Source organism: Tiliqua scincoides, chromosome 8, assembly GCF_035046505.1.
Source record: "Tiliqua scincoides isolate rTilSci1 chromosome 8, rTilSci1.hap2, whole genome shotgun sequence".
NCBI classification, from domain to species: domain Eukaryota; kingdom Metazoa; phylum Chordata; class Lepidosauria; order Squamata; family Scincidae; genus Tiliqua; species Tiliqua scincoides.
Genome location: NC_089828.1, coordinates 8,409,620 through 8,425,422, shown reverse-complemented (window position 1 = coordinate 8,425,422; position 15,803 = coordinate 8,409,620). Strand labels below are relative to the sequence as shown.

The following is a 15,803-nucleotide window of genomic DNA, read 5'->3' as shown; positions in this document are numbered from 1 at the left end:
GCCGGCCGCAGAGGGGCCACCTGGTCCACCCTCTTTCCACGGAGCGGAGCCCCCGAGCCAACACGCGAGCTCAGTCACGATGCCGGAGCGTGCAGCACCCGCCGCTCCCACCGCAGCCCCTTCCCGTGACTGCTGCTCGGAGACAGATGGACTGCGCCTGCACACGGAGGCTCCGGTCTTCGCGGCAGTGGCGAGAACTGGCACTGGAGCGGGGCGGCTCAGCGGCGCCTCCCTTTGGAGCCATTCCCGGCGGGGGGGGCAAAACGGAGCCCTACGGCTGGGAATGGCTCCGAAGGGAGTCGCCGCTTGCCCGCCCCGCTGAGCCGCCCCGCCAGCCTGAGCGCTCCGCCCCCCGCTAGCTACGCCACCGCTTCGCGGGCCCCTCCCAGCTGGCCATCCACCTTCTCCGCCGTCCGTCGCCTTCCGCAGCCAGCGCCGACTACTACTCCGCTCGCTGCTCCCAGCCGGGCTGTCCCCCTGGCCGACGGCGCCGCGCCCCGCCATTGGCTCCCGCCGCCCTCGCCCGCCTCCCATTGGCCGCGGCGCGCCGCCTTCGGGCGCCGGTTGGCCGGCCCGCCAGTCGCTCCTTCCCGGAGCGCCGCCCCCGCAGCCATCAGGCTAGTGTGCGCGCGGGCTGGCCGGCCGCGTTGGGGATTCCGAGCGGAGCTGGTTGCGCGCTCGCGGTCCCTCGCCTGCTGCGGTCCGGGGTGGGCGGGGGTCGCGGGCTGGCTGCGGCGGGCGGCTCCGGCGTCGGTGCCGCGATAGGAGGAGCCCGGCCGGGACGGAGCGAGCCTCCGCCGCCGCCGCCGCATCGGACATGGACATGAAGAAGAGGATCCACTTAGAGCTGCGGAACCGGACGCCCTCCGACGTGAGCCGGGCAGGGGCCGGGCGGGTGGCCGGGAGCGGGACGCGCCGGAGGGGCGAGTCGCGGGAGCGCGGCAGAGGCGGCGCCGTCCGTGCCAGCTGCCGTCGCGGGCGCTGCTGCCGCCCTTGAGCCGCGCGGCTCGGTGCGCCCCCACACTTGGATGGGGCTGCCCCGCCGCGCACGCGTCCGCGCCCGTCCGGCGATTGAAGGGGGGCGGGAGAAGCCCGCGGAACCGTCCCCCACGCGCTCCGGTCTCCGCGGGAAAGTCTCCGCCTTATTGCCGGCCGCCCCGAGCGCGGGCAGGAGGCTCGGCGCCGTCGTGGGCGCCGCTGCTGGACGGCCGGCGGGCGAAGAGAACTTCGTCGACGGCGCGTCCCGGACGCCCGGGGCTGGCGGGCAGAGAGCGGGGCGGGCGCCGCCGTGCACTGGCGAGGTGACTGGGGAGCCATGTTTGCAACTTCGTCTCATGAACGCGCCCTTTCTCTCCGCCTCCCGGGCCGCCACGCTCGGCGGAGGCCGGGAGGTCCGCGTTCCTTCCGAGGTCGGGCTCCGATCCGCCGCCCGCCGGCTCCTCTGCCGCCTTCCGCGGCCGCGCTTGGGAGGCCGGGCCGCCTGAAGAGCCGCGAAACTTTGTCCGGGCGCGGAGGAGCGCTTTGGCGGGCCGCCCTGCGAGCGCAGAGGACGCGCCGGGCAGGGGGCTGCGCGCCCCACCACCCCACCCGCCCGGTCCCGCCAAGGAGAAATTAAGGGCGCCGCTGCGGGCCGGGCCGGGCGGCCTCTGCTCCCCAACTGGCTGCCCGCTCCAGGAAACGGCCGGGGACGTGCCCCCAGCCCAGGGCGAGGGCAGGCCCGCAGGCTTCTTGGCGCTTCCCCCGCCTGGCCGCCGTCTGTCCCGCGTGCGTCCCTCCTCCGCGGGCCCTCCGCGCATTGACCCCCGCCTGCGGAGGGCGCGGTGCGGTCGTGACTCCTGCGATCCGCCGGCCGCCCCCCCCACCCCCTCCTGCACGCGGCGCCCGGCGGAGGCTCGGCCTGGCCGCGGCAGCAGGCGCCCCTTCCCCGTTGGCGCTCGTGGGGATTCGGAGCGGGCCGCTGCGAGTCGAGCCCCGGAGCGCCGCAGCGCCTCCTCCCGCCCCTCCGGGCGCGCCAGCCGCGCACTGGCTCCGAAGTAGGACACGGCGCCATCTTTTGCACGGCGGAGGGAGGACCGGGCGGCGCGGAGACTCCCGAGCGGGGCGGCGGGGGCCGGAGGGCTCTGCAGGCGGCGCCCTCCCGCAGGCAGCCCTGCACGACGCCCGAGCTGGTGGGGGCAGCGCCTCGTCCTCCGCCCATCGCGGGCCCGGGGAGAGGGAGGCGGGCCCAGGCCCGGGCGCTCCCCGCTCCCTCCTCCGCGAGCCCGCCATGCCTGCCGCTTCTGGAGCTGCCATTTTGTCGCTGCTGCCGCGGGCTCAGCAGGAGGGGAGGCGGGGGCGAGCCCGGCCGCCCTTCAGACGTGCAGAGACGCGCGGCTGCGCCTGGCGTCGGGAGCGGGCGGAGGGGCCGGGCAGCCCGATGGCCCTCCGTCGGGGCGGCTCCGCAGGGCAGCGGGGCGGGCTGTGCGGGCGACGCCGGGGGCAGTCTTGCTTGCGGGAGGAACGGGCCGCCTCGGAAAGGCCCGCGTGGCTGCAGAGCTGTTTATCCCGGCGGCTGAACCTGGTCAGCCGGGCCGGAGAAGCGCCTTGCCCAGGCCTGCCCCTTGGAGCCCGCTGGAAGCACCGGTCGGGTACGCGTCGCTTCGTCAGAGGGCTCCGGTGGCGTAGCTGGAGGGGGCAGAGCAGCAGGTCCGGTGGGAGGCTCAGCAGCGGGGGCAAGCGGTACGGGAATGGCTCTGAAGGAAGGGGCCTCTTGCCCACCTTGCTGAGCGCTCTGCCCCCACTCCAGCTACGCCACCAGGGGGCTCTGCTCTGCAGCCAGGTGCCCCCATCAGTCCAGCCTGTGCCTGTGGAGTGCAGTGGATTTGCGGGGAGTGTGGCCGGCCCTTTGCTGGTGCAGGTGCTGAGCTGCCCCACACCAAGTTCCTAACTCGGCGTTCAAGTGCGTCTTGTGGATGCTCTTCTCTGCAGAGACACAGGCCGCAAACGGGTCCCAGAGGAGACGGGTCCCTTCCAGGCAAATGGGTGCCAAGAGGGTGATGTTCTGGCCTTGGGGGAGGGCCAGGTGGGGTCTGCAAGAACGGAAATGACGCACATGGAGTCATCGCGAGCTAGAGAGGAAAGATACTAGTACTAGTGGAGATTCTAGTGTAATCCTCCCTGAATTGGGGGATCCCACAAGAAGACAAGGGGTGATTGTGCACAAAAGCACAGCTGAGTGTTGTACCTGATTTGGCATCCTGTGCCTTCAGGGGGAACTCCAAATGCTGCATTTCAGGTGCAGCCTGGCTGTCAGTTGCTCTGTTTGCAGACTTGTGTCCGAATGCCACCAATTTCGGGAACAGGAGTGCCCTGTAAATGTAGAACTGCTTCTGCCCTGTAAGAGCTGCTTACTTTTCAGCTCTTAAGTCTGGTGATCTTGAAGGCTTGCAGCAGACGCCCTTTATCAAAGGTGTAGCAGTTCAACTGGCCTCTGGATTAAAAAGGGGCTGCCGGCAAGCAAGGCCTTTTTGGTCTCTTGTCAGTTGGCTCTTCCATCATCACGAGTGCCCAAACACTTGCTGGCCAAAGTGAATCTGCCTCTGGGGAAGGGCCCCTGAGTACCCCCTGATGATTGCAGGGATGATCCTTGCCTTCCTCCTGGAGTTGGAACTGACATTTGTCCTTGACTTAATGCTGCATTTCAGAGGTGCCCATCAGTGTGTGGTCATGGACAGGGAACTTCCCTCCCCCCCTTGAAGGAAGAGTTGTGGCAACCATCATTTTTGACCTGTCACCAGTTTACACTCAGATTTTTGGACCCCTGTCCCAGATGGGCTGAATATAAAACTAGACTATCATTGTTACCATTTGAAATCCAGAAAGTTACAATTATGTTATTTAATTATTTCTATTCTGCCTGAAGGCAAGGTAAAGACTCTCTCTCCTTGGACTAGCTTGTGCCAGCACAGGATTACAGCAAACTTAAGCATTGCACAGCTGTGTGTTTTTGTGGTCAGGAGTTTGGGGTGGCTTATCTGCTTCCTTAACCTCTATTTTTCTCCTTTACCCCTCTTTTCCTCCTAAGTGGCTTGTGAGTGGTTGGTGACTAACTTAACCCATTTCTGCCTGGCCCACAGGTGTACACATTTGGTCCCTGTTGTGTATATGCAACGTTGGGCAGAAATGGCTGCATGGGAGAATGTTGATTTCTTTAGCCAGTTTATGAATAGGTCTGTGAATAGGTCAGTTTGCAGCAGATGGTTTCCATTGACAGAACTTCTTGTTTTCAAAAGGTGCATTTCAGCATTGCGAAGCTTGTGGTTTGTCTTGTTTCTGGAAAGACGTTGCCTCCAGATGAATTGGGTTCAAATCAAATTGGGTCAGTTGTCATGGGGCTTGATAGCTTACCCTTTTGGGACAAATGGAAGAAATGCTAAGCATGCTGTGAAGTGCTTCTGTCCTGCAAACAATCAACCCGGGAGCGCCAGAGAGGGTCCAGTTGCGTTGGGCAAGGTGGTTCCTAGAACGCCATGCCTCTGTGCCTTGACTGTCCCAGAGAAAGAAGTGGCAGCTCAAAGAGGGTGTTTCCTGGGTATTCAAAGACCAGCAGGCCGGTTTGGTAAACACATCCCTGTGTGCTGGCTTTCCACAGCCTCTCTCCCAGGTCTTGGTGTCTCTGTGTCATCAGTATTGTGGAGTGCAGTGCTCAGGAAGTAGGGGGCTAGGGAGCAAACGTATGCTTCACAGAGGGGGTGGCACCTGCATCTTGCCATGGCCACCAGCACTCTCCTTTCCTCTCCCCCCCCCCATGACCATGGCCAAATTTGTGCCTAAGGAGCTCTGGTTGCCACCGTGGAACCAGAATCCCAGTACAGAAGGCAACCCTCGTTCTTCACATGGCTGTAGGAATATCACCCTGGCTTTGGTTAAAGGGGGCATCTTTGCAACCTGAGACAGGAGAAGAAAGGATGTGCTTGGATAATTCTGCAGGGAATGCTGTTCTTTTGTTGAGAGAGAAATGGCTTCTAGGACAGGGTTGGGCAGAGGTGGATCTGCTGGCTGATCTCTGGATGATTTTTAGTAGATCAACAAGATTTCCCATTGTGTGTGGTAACCGACGTTTTTTGCTTCTAAGTAGACTGATCTGCAGATTTGACCTCTAATGTCAAGGTCACTCTTGTGCATGTGCCCTCCTGCATCTGAGTTCACCCTTTTCGGACTGCTGTTTTGCTTTTGGTTAGCCAAAGTCATGGTAAAAAAATATGTATATTGGAGTCCTAGTAAAAAATACATATATCAGGAAGTACGTCCCACCAGCATGAAGTCTGACACATGGGTGTGGTGTAGAGACTGGCTTTCTGGTCTCCTCTGGCCATGCCCTGCTAACTGTCAAGGAGAATGCTCTTAGGCGAAGACCTCTGTAGCAGAGGAATGATGTCAGCTCTTGCCTGTGAAATGTCGTGGTGCAACAAGCAGGCTTTTAGCATGTCCAAGGATGCGTGTTGCTGCAGGAGATGAAAGTGCCGCTTTGCTTCCAGAACGTATTCCAGAGAGAGCTTCTGTCTGGTCTGCAGTTCATCTTGGTTTCTCTTCCAGTGCTAGAGCTGAATGGTGTTGAGTGCCTGAATTCAGGCAGATTTGCCTTCTGTTGTGCACAGCAGCTGTGGAAGGTTTTGGCTTGGTGGAGCAGGTACGAGAGCTTCTGGTGCTTGCCTGGCTGCCACAAACAGTCTTGGGTGGCTGGGACTCTGGAATCCAAGCAGGAAGTCTCCTGGCCTGAGGCTGGGTGCAGCAGCATGATTTCCCCACAACTCTTCCTGCTTGGGCCTCAGCATTCTTTTCAGTTTCCAAAGATGAGAGGGAGACATGAGGTCTGTCAGTTCCCACAGTTGCCCTGTGTCATGAATATGTGCAGTTCAGGCCTAGTAGCACTGCAAAGCCTGAACCAAAGTAACCCAGTAACATAGAAGTGGCTTGAATCCTAGCTGAAAGGAATTTACAACTCATGAAAGGCGATAAATGTAGCACCTCAGTAGCCAGAGAGGCGCCCAGGAGTCTCCAGTGGGGAGGGGGAGAACTAGGAGGACTAGCATCCAGCCCCACTTCGAGAAGATTCTGGCCCCAAGTGTTCTGATTGGGCAGTTTGAAATGAGTACAGAGTCACCCCATCCTGGTAGCCGGGGAAGTATAAGAACAAAGCCCAAAGGGATGTCTTGGGCCCTTTGTCTTGGTCTTTGTTCCTTGTCTCTGGGTGAGATAGGTGGTGGGTGCACATCCTGCCCCGTCAGGACCATGTAGCCCATAGGTAACTGGGGCTGAGGATCTACAAAAGAAGCTGACCCAGGTGAGCGTTAGGAAATAATAGAGATAGCCAGTTAGCTTTATTATTTTATGCTGATATGTTTCCTAGAAGTTTTTATGCCTCTAGCATTTGCTGCCTTTTGTAACTTTTTGTAACCCTATGTACTTAATAAAGTAAAAATCCTTTTACCATGTTGGTCCACTGTCTGCTGGGGACAAAGGTTCAGAATCCTGCCTAGCCGTTCAGCAAGCTACCAAAAATCCTCATTGTGGACTAGAAACTTGAGGACTGAGACTTTAAGTAAAGAAAGTGCTCAGTGCCTACAAGGGATATAGTTAAGCCTAGAGGGTCTCGGTTTCCCTGGACTGAGGCAATGGCTCTTACAGGGTGGTGGCAGTACTACCGAACAGGGATCTTTGAGGGCTCTATGGTTCAGAACCAACAACTCTGAGCACCCCAAAACCCTGGGAGTGAGACCAAGTGTACGACATGCACCCCAAAACCCTGGGAGTAAGACCAAGTGTACGACACCCTGCAAAAGAAGCCTCTTGCCTGGTCAGTGGGGCAGAATTTGTTTTAGCTGCCCACATCATTTGCTGCACCTCAGCCCTGATTCTGACCCCCTGTGGCTGGAGAAAGTGAGTAGGGGGAGAGTGTTTGGGCCCTTTGGCAAATGGCTCCTCACCCAAGCTGGGCAGGTGAGTGGCTGATGGCTCTGTGCTCAGTGACATCACTGCTTTGCTGTTCAGTCCTTGCCTCTATGCTGGGACTGCTGGTTCCCCTTGCACTGCTGTCCTTTTGCTGAGCAAGCAAGGAGCCGCCTACTGGCTTGCAGAATGCAGCTCTCCAGTCATCTGGCTCCCCAGAGGCTCTTCCTGCTTGTCTTGATGGGAGGGGCTCCCTCTGTACTCTGAAAGGAGAATCGGATTCCTGCAAGATACTTGGAGCTGTTGGCTGCCTCCCCTCCACCCCCCAGCAATTTGTCTTAGAAGTGCACTCCCTGCTGTCCTGTGAATGTGGAAGCAAAAGGGAAAAAGCCCTTGAGGGGCAGAGGAGGTGGTTCATTGCTGAACCTTCACCTTGGGGGGACTCCAAATTGGGACTCGGAGGGAGAGACCAAAAGCATCTTGTGCATCATCTCAAAAGAAGGGGGGGTGATCACCGAGCAGCCCCACTTCTGTGAAGGTTCCAGCCTCCGGTGTACAGCCAGGGAATTGATTGGATTTCCTCCCCCCCCCAAAAAAATCCTGCTTTGTCCCTAGTACCCAGATGGGTGCTGTGTGTAGAATTGGGTATTTGACAGACTGGAAACCTGGTGGAACTGACATCCTTGCTGGCTTTGTTTCCGTCTCAGGGACTTTGCATAAGAGGGGATGCAACTGAGTCTGAGTCATGCCTCTCCATCCCTCCAGCAGCGGTCCTCAACCAGCGCCTGACATTGTAGTGCCACGCTTCCAGGCCAGAGTGTGGTCCAGGCTGTCTGAGCTTGTAGGCTTCATAGCTGAGCAAAGATTTGAACTTGGGTCTTTCCAGGCCAGGTCCAGCCCTCTCACTGCTACGCCCGCTAGCTATCTGTGGTGGGGCTTTGAATTCCCTGATGTGCGTCAATCATGGATTGTTGCTTTTATAGTCACTTCGCTGCAGCCTGAAGTTAACAATGAATTGATAAGAATAGTGTGAGTGGGTCTTGGGAGTTCTGTGAAAGCGAGCTCAGCTCACTGGGTGCTGACCGAGTGATCAGCAGAATCCTTCCCAGTAACAGTTTAGGAGAGATCACAGCTGGAACAGAAGGCCGCTGTTTGCTAGCAGATAATGGCCTGCATGCAAATGGGTGCCAAGGAAGACTCCTCAACCCCAAATTCCTTTTCCTTTCGTTTGTATTTCCAGGTTAAAGAACTTGTTCTTGACAACTGTAGGTCAGATGAAGGCAAGATCGAAGGCCTCACAGATGAGTTTGAAGAGCTGGAATTCTTAAGTACAATCAACGTCGGCCTCACCTCAGTTGCAAACTTACCAAAGTTAAACAAACTTAAGAAGGTACTTAGGGAGGCCTGTCCTTGACAAATGTATTGGTTTCCTTGTGACAAAGGTTAAAACAGACTGTTTGGTCCTTCATTATTTGTAATTTTTAATGGCATTAGATCTATTCCGCTGCAGCACAATTTCTTAATATTGTTTATACTTTACATGTTTGAATTGATAATAAAATTGGGTCAACGTTTTCCCCTCTCAGCTTGAGTTAAGTGACAACAGAATCTCAGGAGGACTGGAAGTATTGGCTGAAAAATGTCCGAATCTCACGCATCTAAATCTAAGCGGCAACAAGATAAAGGATCTCAGTACAATAGAGCCTCTGGTAAGCGTGAGCAGAGCTTGCTACGAGCCACACGTTTGATGTGCTCTTCTTTTCACCTCCACGAATTTCTGTGATTGGCCTGGAGGATGTCTTGCCTGGTGCATTCTGAATACCCCAGAAGTATTGTGGGAGCACCTTCAGCACCTCTTCTTGAACCCTTGAATCTCTCGGGCCATCCTTGCATTGAGCCCTGTAGGGACATCCCTACTACAGGGCAAAAACAAAACAATGTTCAGGCACTTGACAGTCTCTCAGTAACCTACTGCAAGCTTCCTGGCTCCCCATACTGCAGGGGGTGCCAGGCAGTGGTGGTAGGAGAGTGGCTTGCCTGTGGCAAGTTTGTGGATGGCCAGATCTGCACATGGGGCTTCAGTGTTTGCTCTTGGCTGCTGTGCAGCCCCAGTTCTCTTCATGTCTCTTCTAGCTGCTGCAGGTTTTTGTTTTTTTTTAAATTGCTGTGCTTTTGTTGATTCTGTAGCACCATTGGAGTGGATGACACTTTAGGGAACTGTTCCTTCAAGGGCTTCAGGAGCACAGTATGAGAGCCAGACCCTGCTTGCCCTCCTCAGCTGGGAGCAGAATACAAACTGCTTGGCACTGGTGTACCTGGGGCGGGAAGGGGGGAATGCCCTTGGGTGCCATGCCTTCAGGGTTGCCATGGCCATGCACACCTCCTTTCATCACTCTGGGCTGCCCCCTGCCAGCCTCACCATCTGGAGGTCTTCTGAGGGCTAGGGAGGCCATGCACAACCTTCCTGGCCCTCACAAGGCCTCCTAAGGCCTCCAGAGGGCCTTAAAACATCACTTCTGGTGATGAAACTGGAAGTGAGGTTTTAAGGCCCACCAAAGGCCTAACAACAACTTTGTGTGTGGCCTCCTCTGGCCCTCACAGGGCCCCTAGCCGTGACCAGTGGGGGGTGCATTCTCCTTAGGGCAGTGGCATTTTGTGGTCCTGGCCCCAGGCAGTATAGGAGCCGGGATCTCTACTGCTGCCTGGCAAGACTTCAGAGCCTGCAGAAATCCAGTCGGACTGGGTCCCAGCAGGACTGGAGGGAGGGGCCGGGGCTTGTGTGGGTGTGCTTTAGGTACTACAAGGGAAAAGGGCTGCTCCCATCGGTGGTGCTGGAGGGACAACTGGGACTGTCCTTGCAACAGTGGTGGCACTTCCAAGGCGCTAAAGCACAGTTGCAGGAACACTTTTTGTATATATTCATAGTGATTTCAGTGACTGCCATTTACAGAGAACTTTAGATTTGCCTTGCAGGGTTTCTGCAAGAATGACATAAAATGGACCTTCTTGCAATCCACCTGGATAGGGTGGGAGAAACACTTTAACCTTAATGACTTTAACCGTTTCCAAAGCTGCATCTTTCATTTTGTCCATATCGGTGTGAGCAATAATAACTGGTGGGAAACACAAGTGTTGTTTTCAGCATGTTCGGCTACAAGTAAGCATCAGGCTGCAGGCTGCAATGTGTGTTTCTGAAAGTTTGGGAAAAGTCTCAAATCCCCCTTAACTCCAGTTGCATCCCCTCTTTTTGCCATCTGGTAAAAGTTAGCTTTTCACACTGACAACAGAGAGGGTGCGATTAAAGGCTAAGACAGCCATGGAAATGCTCCTTTGGTGTTCCCTTTCTCAGTCCTTCCTGGGCGCTTGCTGCGAATGGCATTGGCATAGCCAGCGGCTTACCTGCGGAAATGGTCACGTGCCTGAGGCGCCCTCTGGTGGCCAGCTGCTGGGTGTTGCATGTGGCCAGGAAGCGAAGGGGGGAGAAGCTTCCTCAGGGTAGGGCTTCCACACAGTAGGACTCTTCCCCTCTCTGTGACACACACCTGTGCTTCCCGGAACTTGGAGCATGCTGCTCACAGAGGAGCCTGGTGTCCCAACCAGATCGCTGATCCTTGGAGTGCTTCAGTTATCCCTGGATTTTTACTCACGGAATCCAAAAGTGCCTCCTGCTTTTGCATTTTTTTAATGCTTTTTTTTGGTTGATGTGGGGAGCCTGGGGAGATTTGACTGATGTGTGTCTGGGGACGGGCCTGCATCCCCTCATTTGCCTTCCAGGAAAAGTTAGAAAACCTGAAGAGTTTAGACCTGTTCAACTGTGAGGTCACCAACTTGAACGACTACAGAGACAACGTTTTCAAGCTCCTCCCACAGCTCACATACCTGGACGGCTACGACCGGGACGACAAAGAGGCGCCTGATTCGGACGCTGAGGGCTACGTGGAAGGCCTTGAGGATGAGGACGAAGATGAAGATGGTCAGTTGATCTGTTTCTTAGTTTTGTATAAGCAAATATCCTCACGCAGCTGGTATGCCAAATTTGCTGCAACCCTTTTGATATTGATAACAGACAGATCTTCTGCTTGCCCTAATGGTGGCAGGATCAGAGTTCAGAGAGTGAAAAGGGATTTGGTTGGAGTGTGAAAGTTGCTGCCACTGGATGTTGCAGACCCCAGAATCTTTTGATTACCAGAAGGGGGTGGGCATTGGAGCAGACAAAAGCAAGAAGAGCTAGAGCAGGCAGGCAAATCCACAGACTTTTAGTGTCAGCACTTCAACATTCACTGTGCTGTGGGTGAACCCACTGGAATTTGAGCTGTTGTTGCATCACTAGGCTGCAGTGTGCCTGAGGCCTCTGACTTTGGTAGGCGGGGGGGGGGGGGCAGTTGTGTCAGATTTCCCACACAGATGTGGGAACAGATTGGGGGCCTGATTTCTGCTCTACAGCTCCCTTTATAAATGCTAAATGGTACTTTACTGTGGCCTGGGGTGGATTCTTCTGGGTGGTTCTGTAAGGCTGGTGATGCAAGGACCTAGTAGTTGAGTTATCCCAGGAGCTAGACTGGTCTTTCCCAGCTCTCCCTTACACACACTTGATGCTTGAAAGAGTTGCCGGGAGAAACTTTTCAGGCCAACGCACAGGAATTCAGCAGGTGACTCCCCCACCCGCACTGCTGTTTCCCTATAGCATGAAAAAGCTTCCTCTGCCTGTCAGGCTGCTGCCTAAATTGCACAGGAGCTGGACCACAAGAGGGCAGGGTTGAGCTGGCCTAATCCCTGCAGTGCAAATCCAGACTCTGACCTGGCAGTTGTGCTTCTTATTGCTGCAGAAGAAGAATACGACGAAGATGCTCAGGTAGTAGAAGATGAGGAAGAGGAGGATGAGGAGGAGGAAGGTGATGAGGAAGACGTCAGTGGGGAGGAGGAGGTAAGACACCTGTGAATGGAGGGTGACAGAGCACAGCTGGGACTGCTGTGGTCCACAGTGTGTTGGTCCAGCTTTGGCCAGTGTGCCGGCTGCACCTGTGCTTGTCTCAAGCAGACCTGGCCACAGCTGCCTGGCCTGGCCAACTCTTGGCCTGGCTGTTGCCACATGAGTCTCTACCCACCCAATAAGCTCTCCTAGGGAGGCTGACTTGCAAATGCAGCTGCTGTCCTTGAAAGTCTGCTGAACATCTGCTTGGGAGAGGGACTTCTCCGTGGCAGGCACAGCGTTCTGGAATCTTCTTCCCCCAAAAGTGTAACTGGCAAGTCTAGCTTTCCCATTGAAGTCATACAATAAGTTAAAATTAAATCAATCTAAAACAACAAAACACTGGTACAGTAAACCAAGCAGCAGCAATCGCCATTATAAAAGGAACCAAGCCATTAAAAGTTGTTTAAAAGGCCAGAAACTCAGAAGGCTTGTCTAAAAAAGAATTCTTCAGGCCTCACTGGATGGTCTCCAAGGAAGGAGCAGTTTGTAAGCTAAGAGGGAGGGCGTTCTATAATGTTGGTACCACTGCTGAGAAGGCCTTATCTCTTGCTGCCACCCCTCGCACCTCCCTAGGTGACAGCACTTGCAGAAGACCCTTCTCCAATGACCTATGGGGATGAACCAGATTGTACAGAACTAGGCGGTCTCTCAAATACCCTGGCCCTAAGGCAAATATGCTTATAGGCATTCAAAGCTTCTTAGCTTTGCCCATTTGAAGGAGGCTTGGACAAGGATCAAACTTGATTTTTCTGCTCTCTCCCTTGCTGTCTTCCATAGGAAGATGAAGAAGGCTATAATGATGGTGAAGTAGATGATGAAGAGGAGGAGGAAGAGGAGGCGGCGGCTGGTAAGTACAGGACTAAATAAGGAAAACCAAATATGGACCAGAAAAAATTGCTTGTAAGCTTAACAGATGTGTTGCTGATGGGGCTCATGGAACGGGGACCATTATGGTACAGGGACCCTGTAGTAGCAACAGCAGTGATTCTATTTGTAATTTTTTAAGTACCTAAAACTCAACATATTGTACAAACAGAAAACTTGCAGTGCTATTTGGAGCTGAGAATGTAGCAAGAGAACATGCTTGGGGTTGGCAGGTATAGAACACAGCAGGAGAGGTTTCTAGAGAGTGGGAAGGCACAGAGGGATCCCCATATAGTTTGGGGATGAGGATTAGAGTTCCTCTCATACATTCCTCTCCCCCACAACCCTCCTTCCCTCCCTATCCAGCATACTTAAGCTGTGAGGGGCTTGATCCAGCGAATTCCCTCCCTCCCAATTGAAACCTTCAGTATTCCATGGGTCTTGGAAGTTAACAAGGATGCGTTCCTTGTGCTGGGGGTGGGGCTTTAAAAATTTTATTTCCCTTTTAGTTTATGAACCAGAAAACTGCACTCCACCTCGCCAAACAGGCCCTCTGGTAAAATGAGTTACTGAGTGATCCTTTCCTGCTTCAAAACTAAGATGAACTTGACCTGTGCCCTTCAAAGATTTCCCTTAAGAGTACAAGGCCTCAAATACTGGCAACGTGAAAAAGAGAGTTTCATCGTGCACAACTTGTAACAAACTAGTGCAGGGATGGACAAGTCACCTGTGTAGACATATACCTCATTGTATGCCTTGACAACATATTGGGGAGTTATAACCCAGCTTGTGATTTCTTTTGCAGAAGAAGAAAGGGGAGAGAAGAGAAAACGAGAGGCTGACGATGAAGGAGATGAAGATGATTAATCTCAAAATCTATTTTGGAAACGGGGGAAAAAAAACAAAACAAAATTTCCTATTGTGATTTGACTGTTTCTACCCTGTATTTCAACCCCTCTTCCGGACTCCCCCCTCCCCTCCCTGGAGTGTAATGTTGCTGTGGGATTGAGAGGGAAATGCATAATTGGGTGGAGGAGGGAACTAAAGTAACTTTTTTTTTTTAAAGGAAAAACTGCCACTTGTACTTTCTGTTTCTGAAGAATTTCCTTTTGTGTCTGTTATTAGTTCTTGTTAAATGCCAGGCAAAGCACGTTGTGACATTTTTGTTTCTTCTTCTTGGAGTGGAACATTTTGGACACTTTTTTGGGTTTTTTAAAGTTTATTTTAAAAAAGAAGAAAAAAGGTGAGCAAGATTCTTTCCAGCAGGTGATGCAGAGAAGGGTCTGAGCGGAGGGGTGTGGAGCTCTCTTCGGCCCTTGGAAGTGAAGGAAGTTGCCTGTCTCTCGGCATCTTGTAAGTATCTGTTTTCTCCCTTCTGGATGCAGCGAGAGCATTCCAGCCACAGCAGCACCGGTGCAGAGGGCATCTTGACAAAGTGTTTTCTTTGTTGCCTGTTTGTGCATGACTGCCGTTGTCAGAGAAAACCCTCCTCCCCTTACTGTAGGTGACTTTTTCTTTACTCTTTGTAAATAGTGACCAAATACATCATTTTTCCACCTGTATCATTTTCCTTTTCAATTGGTTGTGGGGTGACTTTGCAAAACTCTGCTTAAGGGGTTCCCTCATTCTTAAATTTTTTTCCCTCATAATATTTTAGGACAGAGGTCCCACTGGGGAAGTTGTCTTGAATGGGTGGCTGTGTAAGGGCTTGGCAGTTCCCTTGCAGAGCTCCCATTCCTGATGGACTGTACCCTGCTTTTTCTGTTTAGGGTCTCCGAAGAAGTTCTCTGTAAACGGCAGTCACTGAACTCTCTATAAATATATATAAAAAGTGTTCCTAATTTCCTGAGTTAACTGGTGAAATGAATTTGACAGTTGTAATAAAAAAATGTTTGAACCCTTTTAACTAAGGTGTGTACTATTTTGGTCTGTAAAATACTATATATAAATATATTAACGCCTCCTTGATATTTTAAGTGACAAGAGTCTGTTTCCACTTGTGCTCTATGATACCCTTGAAGATTTTTACAAACCTTTAAATGACTATAGGAGGGGATAATGCAGCATGTCTAGCTGAGGGAGGTTTCTTTTCATACACTCAAGCACGGAATGCTAATACAAAAAGTTGTATTTTCTTACCTAGTTGGGGAGTCATTAAAGTTGACTGCAAAGTATCTAGTTGAATGTACAGTTTTAATTTCATATCCCTCTTTAAAAATAGCATTAGAAGTGCTTGTATTTCCTAGTCAATATTTCATCTGTGTATAAAAACAAAAGGAAAAAAAATGCACCCTTTCTTTCCCCCGCTCTGCCCCCAAGCCAAACTTTTGAGTTTTATGTCTTGTTTGTCATTGATGAATTTCAATAAATCTTTTTATACAATTTTTTTTTCATGTAGCTTATTGGAGTAAAATGAGTCACATGGGAATCCACCGCTGACTTCGAGAGTCAAACCACCACCACCCCATCCCTCTTTGTAATGAACTCCATGTTGTTGTTTTTCTCCCAGCATCCTTTGACAATTAGTTAAATGGAGACACTTGTGCAGCTGGTGCTGACGGGGGACAGAATCCCATGAGGGGCACTTGCCTGGCAGCTGGCGGGGAAGGAAACATGGTCCAGGTGGACTTCTTTCTGGTTGGGTCCAGTGGATGGTCACTTCCAGGGTCTGGCTGAGCCCAGGCTTGCAGCCGTCTGTCTGGGGAGCAGAGGAGCTCTGGTGGTTTCCACTGAGGCATATGCTGCAAAGACATGTGTTTGCTCTGGGGTGGTAGTTTTAAAAGGATAAGACCAGCCATTTTTAGTGTTTTTCTTCTGACGGCCCATTTACCTCTATGATCTTCTATATGGTCTTTGTTTCTTGTGATGTCACTTCTGGCTTCTGGGAGATTCCTCAGGGTTCTGTGGCTCTGTTTCTAGGGCAACTGTCTGTAGTAACAAATTGTTCCTTTTTCTCCTCCAGCAGAAAAAGAGAGACAGTTCATCACTACAGATTCTAGTATGTGTCCGCTGCTGTGCTCTAAACTCCCATGGCACACCT

General features: G+C 53.1%; 1 protein-coding gene across 2 annotated transcripts; it reads left to right on the top strand.

The window, feature by feature from the left end:
• The first annotated feature begins 619 nt into the window (after positions 1-619).
• Positions 620-15,145, top strand: ANP32A (acidic nuclear phosphoprotein 32 family member A). 2 transcript variants are annotated; one of them, XM_066634736.1, is made up of 7 exons: positions 620-871; positions 8,168-8,317; positions 8,514-8,636; positions 10,702-10,900; positions 11,754-11,851; positions 12,677-12,746; positions 13,569-15,145. In XM_066634736.1, the coding sequence occupies exons 1-7, from the start codon at positions 818-820 to the stop codon at positions 13,628-13,630; spliced, it is 756 nt and encodes a 251-aa protein (XP_066490833.1). In that variant the 5' UTR covers positions 620-817; the 3' UTR covers positions 13,631-15,145. The 2 variants fall into 2 exon arrangements, with proteins under 2 accessions (XP_066490833.1, XP_066490832.1); XM_066634735.1 differs by lacking the exon at positions 620-871 and adding an exon at positions 878-1,301.
• The last annotated feature ends 658 nt before the right edge of the window (positions 15,146-15,803 follow it).

Excerpts from the sequence above, each read along its gene's own strand:
- ANP32A (XM_066634735.1), top strand. The coding sequence starts at position 1,029 with ATGGGGCTGCCCCGCCGCGCACGCGTCCGCGCCCGTCCGGCGATTGAA. Across the intron at positions 1,302-8,167 it reads CGCCGCCGTGCACTGGCGAG|GTTAAAGAACTTGTTCTTGA; the intron begins GTGACTGGGGAG and ends TTGTATTTCCAG. Across the intron at positions 8,637-10,701 it reads TCAGTACAATAGAGCCTCTG|GAAAAGTTAGAAAACCTGAA; the intron begins GTAAGCGTGAGC and ends TTTGCCTTCCAG.